General features: G+C 39.0%; 1 protein-coding gene across 1 annotated transcript in view; it reads left to right on the top strand.

The window, feature by feature from the left end:
• The window catches only part of LOC103200701 (cytoskeleton-associated protein 2-like), a 26,677-nt gene extending 24,241 nt beyond the window's left edge, over positions 1-2,436 (top strand). Inside the window, exons 6-7 of the mRNA XM_007945252.2 lie at positions 1,271-1,526; positions 2,181-2,436. Coding sequence (XP_007943443.2) covers positions 1,271-1,526; positions 2,181-2,436 — 512 coding nt within the window. The remainder of the gene's footprint in view (positions 1-1,270; positions 1,527-2,180) is intronic.
• The last annotated feature ends 5,097 nt before the right edge of the window (positions 2,437-7,533 follow it).

Here is a 7,533-nt window from a genome sequence, read left to right as displayed (position 1 = left end):
TTCTGTGTCTGTGTTAATTGGTTTCCCTTTTCTTTGTTGAAGAGGGTCTGTGCAATCCTTCTGCCTAGTCTGCCATCTTGCCCCACCTCCTTAACGTAATGTTTTTTTAAGGGTCATCCATTTAGTAGCATGTATCAGAACTTTATTTCACTTTATGGGTTAATAGTATCCCGTTGTATGTCCATTCATCCTTTTGGCTATTGTCAATAGTGGTGCAGTGAACATTGGGGTACAGGTATTTGTTTCAGTCCATGTTGTCAAGTCTTTTGGGTATATATTAGGAGTGAAATTGCTGGGTCACATGCTAATTCAGTGTTTAGCTTTTTAAGGAATTGCCAGGCTTTTCCAGAGGAACAGCATCGTTTTATTTACGTTCCTACCAACAATGTACCAAAAAAAACAAACCAAACTCACTGCCATTGAGTCGACTCCAACTCATAGTCACCCCCATTGGCTTTCTAAGACTGTAAATCTTTACAGGAACAGACTGCCTCATCTGTCTTCCAAACAGTGGGTGGTGGGTTCAAACTACTGACCCTTTGGTTAGCAGCCAAATGTCTTAACCCTTAAACCACCAGAGCACCTCCCAACAATGTGGAAGGGTTCCAATTTCTCTATATCCTTGTCAACACTTGTTATTTTTCATTTGGTAATGGCCATTCCTTGTCGGTGTAAAGGGGTATCTCCTTGAGATTTCTCCAGTCATTTTTTTCTCTTTAAATCAAACTCCTTGCATAAAGAAATACAAAGTTCATTACAACCCAGCACCTGCCTACCTCCCCAGGATCCTACCTTACTCTTTATTCTTTGTTCTGAGTACACTGGCCCTTTAGTGTTCTCTTAATAGATCATTTCTTTTTATGCTTCATAGCAACACTGTTCTTGCTTTTCTCAAGTACTCATTTTTCAAGACCTAGCATAAATATCACTTGTGAAACCTTCCCTAGCTATCCGCTTTCCCTGCAAGCAAAGTAGTAATTCATTTTTATGATTCCCATAGCCCTTTTTTCTTACCTCAGTTGCAGCATTTATCTCATTTATAATTTTTGGAAAAAGAAGGTGAGAATGGTTGCATAACTTGAAGAATGTAATCAGTGTCACTGAATTACAGATATAGAAATTGTAGAATTGGTGTGTGTTTTGCTGTGATATTCTCAACAGCAACAAAAGTAAATAAAAAGACATTTTAAAGAGTGATTGTGAGGTTTTCAGTTCAAGATACATTAAAATAAATTCAGCCAAAACCTAAATATAAATGTATTCTGTATAGGAAAAAATATGGAGGATATTTGTACAACCAAGGAGCAAGTCCAAGAAGTGAATGCTGAAGACACACGTGTCAATCTAGAGTCAGGAAAAGTGAAAATGGAAAATAAACATTATAGAAGTGTGACATTTCATGATCGTGAAAAACAGCAAGAAGACAAAACAAAAGATCCAGTTAATGATGTCAAAACTCCTGATAAAGAAACCAGGGAGAGTTGTTTGATTAAATATAATGTATCTACTACACCATACTTGCAAAGGTAATAAATGTGGTATTTAATTACTTTAAGTTAACTGCAGATTTGAGCTACCATTTGATGATAGAAAAGTTTTCAAACAACTGAAACGAACTAGGGACATTTCACCTTTTAAATACTGTACTTACTTTGCTATTCTCTAAGCAGTGCCATTTTGGGAGAAAAAAACCAAACTTCTGTATCATTTTACTTTAACCTCTTGTTGTATATTGCTAATATCAGTAGGTTTGGATTGAACAATTAGTAATCTACAGGTACTTAGATTACTGTTGTGAAGGAGTTGTAACATCAAATAGAGAAAAGAGTAAGTCCCTTCTTAACTCTTCTAGGATCTTGCAGTACCTCTCCCATTCAATAAGAGAAGTAATCAAATGGTTGTAACATACAAAGTATGTTGTTATGTTGTTGTTATTTTCCATCGAGTCATCCCTGACTCCTAGGGACCCCTCCTTCAGTTTCCGAGGCAGTTATCACTACGGAAGTAGGATTGCCCAACCTTCCTTCCGAGGAGTGGCTGGTGGGTTTGAACCGCCAGCCTCCTGGTTAGCAGTCAAGTGCCTTAGGCACTAAATAGCATAAAGGTACAAAAACAAAAGTGTTAAGACACGTTTTTAAACTTTGGGAGTAATTTTGTGTTGTTTTTTTTTTTCCCCCCAGTGCCAAAAAGAAAATTCAGTTTGACGAAACAAATTCTGTATTTAAAGAGCTCAAGTTTCTAACACCAGTGAGACGTTCCAGGCGACTTCAAGATAAGACTTCTAAATTGCCGGATATGTTAAAAGACCATTATCCTTGTGTGTCTTCATTAGAACAGTTAACAGAGTTGGGAAGTGAAACTGATGCTTTTGTGTGCCGTCCTAATGCAGCACTGTGCCGGATGTACTCAGAAATCGAAACAATAGAAGAGAAATAAAGCTGTGATAAGAATGGGGTTTTTATTCCTGCAGTATTTTTGTTTTCTTTTTTGTTGCTTTGCATTTCTCTTAGGTCTGGGATTGGCCAAGTACCTGAGTATTCTAAGTGTTCCTGGCAGTGAGCTCCTTTACCAGTTTTCATAGTATAGCAGGAGTTGCCTTTCATGCATCAGAATCCCAGTCCTCTTTGTCAATCTCAACAGAGACCGGGTTTTTCTTGAAGCGTAAAGTTTGTTACCTAGTTCACTATGTTCTTGAGCATCATCATAATGTTAACTTACTCACTTTACTTTTAAGGAGTCCTAAATTACAGAAACACTAAGACATTACATGTAACTACAGTAATGCTGCATTGTTAGAAAATGAAATGCTCTAGATAAAACTTAAGAGTTTGGCATAGACATATTTTTAAAATTTATGACATACTTCCCTGCCCATCAATAGAATATTGGCTTTTTTAATCTTTTCTTGATGATTCTAGACCAGTACGAATGTCAACAATTATATTATGTAATATGTTAAAATATGAGCTAAGTCTTTTTCACCAGATTCTCATACCTAGACTGCTGTGTTCTCTGAACCCCTTGGACTGCCTGTTGTTCTTCACAAGATAGGTATTTTGTGGTAAGAAAGACAAGGTGCCAAACCTTGTGAATACCAGAAACTTAAATCTAGTTTAAGTTCCTTTTTTGAGTTCCTTTTGTAACTTGACTATCTAAAATGTTAAAATCTTAACTTTTATAGCTTCATTTGATATAGTTTATATGCTAGTAGAATGAAGTTAGGGAAGAAATATATACTATTTAGTAAAGGTCTTTCTAGTTTATGTAGCATTTCTAAAATAATACTTCTTTAATACTGTCTTCCACATGCTAAAAAGACCTTGAATTCAGGTTAAGTCATGTCCTCTTAAATAGGACGATTATATACAATAGCTCTTTTCTTCCCACACATGAATACCACCAATGAAATTATTCTATATAGCCCTGAAGTAATACTTACATAGTGTACTTTATCTACTGACTCAACTCCACAGTTTCAGAAAAGTGCTTTTTTTATTGTAAAAGGTTAGTTTTAGAACTATGTATATGATAATATGAATATGGTTGAGGGTAACAATGTCTAGTTATATTCATTCATTCCATTTGTGTAAAAACAAATATCTCTGTTCTATTTATTGTCTTCTCATGTTCTAGAGAGTAGGACTTTTATTAACAGTGCACTTAGTTTGTATACAATAAAATATATGTATCATGATGTGCCAATGACATTTATTTCAACAAATATTTTATGAAATGCAATTAAATTACAATGAATTCATTTAAACTATGCCATTGAAATAATATTTTAGTAAGATTTGACTTGAGGTTTTTGACATTCAAATAACTGCTTAATGGTGTATCTCCTTTTAAAAAAAAGACCATCATCCACTTATCTAAAAATTTACCTAATCTTTTTCATTTTAAGAACACAATAGCTTACATTCTTTAATTTTTTTATATTTTACATGAATGACCCAAAATATGCCATTTTGAAATAAACATCAATCTGGCATGTACTGTCACCTCTGTATCTCTGTTGCATGGTTCATTTGGTCATATTCAATAGCTTGAAATACCTCAGTGAAATATAACTCAAGAGACAAACAGTTTGATGTGTGGGTGAGTGACTTAGAGTGTTTTGAGTTGTTTTTTTTTTTTTTTTCTCTCCCTACCTTAACTGAGGGAAAATTTCTAAATGGTCCTAGTTCTAGCATCTACTGCCATAGGTCTAACTGTTCTTGTAGATGCTAAGAACAAGCTATCATGTCTCTAATGTCATTTGTTCCAAACTAACTCTCCAAGAATATGATCCACTGCATGAGTTTTGAAGTCCAACAGACCTGTGCTGTAAGAATTAGCATGAATCCAATCCCCCAAATATGGAGAGTGATACAGTCCTCTCATTCCCACTTCTCCATTCCTCTCTTTCTGATCCTAGCCACCTGGAGCTAGATCTGAACCCACAAATTAAAAGGACACCATCTTTCAGACTGCCAAATAGGCAGATGCCAACATCATGTTTGGGAGTCTACACAATACCCCAACCTTCTGACCTGCTGGCCACAAATTTGGGGCTGGTTTCCCACTGCCTCTTCAGGATGTTAGCATCGAGCTTAGGAGTCCACCCTTTCTGACCAGCTGGTTCCTCCTACTCTGGGCTCCATAATTCTTTGGAAAGGACTTGCAGACCTCAGAGAGAGTATACAATATTTACAACTACAGATTTATTACAACCAAAAGGGATACAAACAGACACATAGGGTGAGGTCTGGGAGGGTTTCCCATGTGGAGCTTCTATGTTCCAAGGAATGCTTTACCCTTCCAAGAGCTGATAATTCTCATCAACTAAGAAGTACTCTGAACCTCCATGAGAAGACTTAACCAATTCTGCATAATAAGCTAAATGATGCCTCCTAAGGCTCCCTGTATTTGGTTTGGCCAGCCCCCACTTCCCAACACAGATTCTCAGGTGTGGCCTGAAAGTCCCAAACTAAGGCACCCCGATTACACCAGGGTTATTGCTCTGGAGCCAAGGAAGAGGCTACCTTATTGAGGTAAATATAGATCCTTCACCCCACATATGTGATTGTGGAAAGGGTGCATTTGGGGAACCAGAGGTCTGAACAGAGTCAAAGAAAAAGTATAGAGGAAACAAGAGAGAAAAGGTCTGGGGAAGATCAGTCATGGAGAGGAAGGTACATGTTAAGATATGAGCAGTAGATTAGCTCTTAGCAATCTCAAAGTTCATGTGGTATGCAGTTTAGGAATGAATTGGTAAAATAGGAGGAAAAGTTCATTGGACATGAGAGGTGACAGTGGAAAAGCTATTAGCATTACAAGGAGAAGAGATGGTAATAATCCAGTTCAGTCTTCTTCAACCTCAGCAATACTGACATTTTGGGCTGCATAGTTCTTTGTTATGGGTAGGTGGGGGAGTTGTTCTGCATGTAAGATATTTAGCAGTATCTCTGGTCTCTACCCACTAGGTACCAGCAATGCCCTCCACCCCTTTTGACAAAAATGTCTCCAGATACTGAAAATGCCCTGGTGTGTGGGATGCGCAAAATTGCCCCTGGTTGAGAACCACTAGAACTGTTGTAACAAATTGTCACAAAGTGTGGCAAGCAACAGAAGAAATATGCTGTCTCACAGTTCTGGAGGCTAGACTTTAGGGTGTCGGCAGGGCCACACACTCTGAAGGCTCTAGGGGAAGATCTTTTCTCCTAGCTTCTGGTAGCCCGAAGTGTTCTTTGGTTTGTGGCAGCATAACTCCAATCCCTGCTTCCATCTCCACATGGCTATCTTCCCTCTGTCTGTGTCTCTTATAATGACACCAGATTAGAGCCCACTTTATTCCAGTATGAATTACATCTTCAAAAATCTTATTTCCAAATAAGATCACATTCACAAGTTTTAGGGATTAGGACTTCAACTTTTCTTTGAGGGAAGGGTAACAATTCAACTCATAACATATTGTGAACCTAAAATTAATGGTCTTTTGAGGGTGGAAAGGTTTTGTTTTTAAATTTTAGTGTGATTTGAGTGAAAGTTTACAGAGCAAATTCATCTTCCATACGCAGTTCATATATGCTTTGTCTCGTGACTGACTGCAATCTCCCACAATGCAGCAGCTCTCCTCCCACTTCCTCTCCATAGCCAACTCTTCCCTGTGTCCTTCCCTCCCACGGACTCTTGCCCGCCCCCCAGCTGTCTTCCTGTGCATTCACAGCCCTTCTGTTCTCCCATGATTTATCTCTCCAAGGAGTGTGTCTACCTAATGTAAATGTTCAGCTCGTATGCTTGTCTTTTGTTTGACTGGAAGGCACAGGAGTGGGTTCAATTCCAGACCTGTAGGACAGCTAGGGGCCATAGTCTCAGGGGTTCCACCAGGCTCCTATCAGACCAACAAACCTGGTCTCTGGTTTCTTTTTAATGATTCTTAGTTTTGTTCCACAATGTTCTAAGGTGGAAAGGTTAAGTCTTTTAAGTGATAATAGAATGGAACACAATTGCAGACATCACTCTCAGCTTTGTGGCAGATGAAGTTGAGATGTAGGAACTAAGTAGTTAGGAACAAAGTAGAGAGCCAGGTTTCTGTCATGGTAAGACAATGGATATAATGTTCATGAGTTCCTAATGAGGTAATTTCAAATTCTTGCCCTTGTTGACAGAGGAAAAAAAAGAATATCTTTATTTCATTAGCTCCCCCTTATATAGCAAGCGAGTTAGGTGTTAACAGAATTCTCCTAGAAGCCATATGTAGATAAGATATGAGGGATGGCATAAGGGAAATGTTCATGCTGCTTATGAAATGATGAAAAGGAAGAGAATAAGGCAGCCTTGAAAATCTGCTCCATTTAGCATCAACTGGGGCAGCGGAAAGGGTGTTTGGCTACTAACCAAAAGATCATTGGTTCAAACTTACCAATTGCTCTGTGAAAGAAAGTTGAGGCAGTCTGCTTCTGTAAAGATTTGTCAGCCTGGGAAATGGAACAAGGATCGCTATGAGGCAGAATTGACTCAATGGCAGTGAATTTGGTTTTATTTTGGGCAGCAGGAAGGCTGGGGGCTGAAATCATTTGAAGGCCTCACATGTCTGGCACCTGATCTGGGAGGACCCACACAGCTGGGGGCTGGAACAGCTTGAGGCTCCTCATGCATCTGTTTCTATGTATCTAACTTCTTGGAGCTGAAAGCTCCATCCCACCCCAACCCCATAAGGGTAGGAGGTATATGTTGTTGTTGTTGTTGTTAAGTGCCGTCGAGTCGTTTCCGACTCACAGCGACCCCATGCACAGCAGAATGAAACACTGCCCTATCCCGCGCCAGCCCCACAATCCCTGCTATACTTGAGCTCATCATTGCAGACACCACATCAATCCATCTTGTTGAAGGCCTCCCCCTCTTTCGTCGACCCTCCACCCTACCAAGCATGACATCCTTCTCCAGGGAACGGTCCCTCCTTACAACATGACCAAAATAGGTGAGACAAAGTCTGGCCATTCTTGCTTCCAAGGAGCATTCTGGCTACACTTCCTCCAGGACAGATCTGTT

Source organism: Orycteropus afer, unplaced genomic scaffold, assembly GCF_000298275.1.
Source record: "Orycteropus afer afer isolate SDZICR_OR568_19922 unplaced genomic scaffold, OryAfe1.0 scaffold00134, whole genome shotgun sequence".
Taxonomy (NCBI): domain Eukaryota; kingdom Metazoa; phylum Chordata; class Mammalia; order Tubulidentata; family Orycteropodidae; genus Orycteropus; species Orycteropus afer.
The sequence above is the reverse complement of the archived record's forward strand: the minus strand, read 5'-3'. Positions and strand labels throughout refer to the sequence as shown.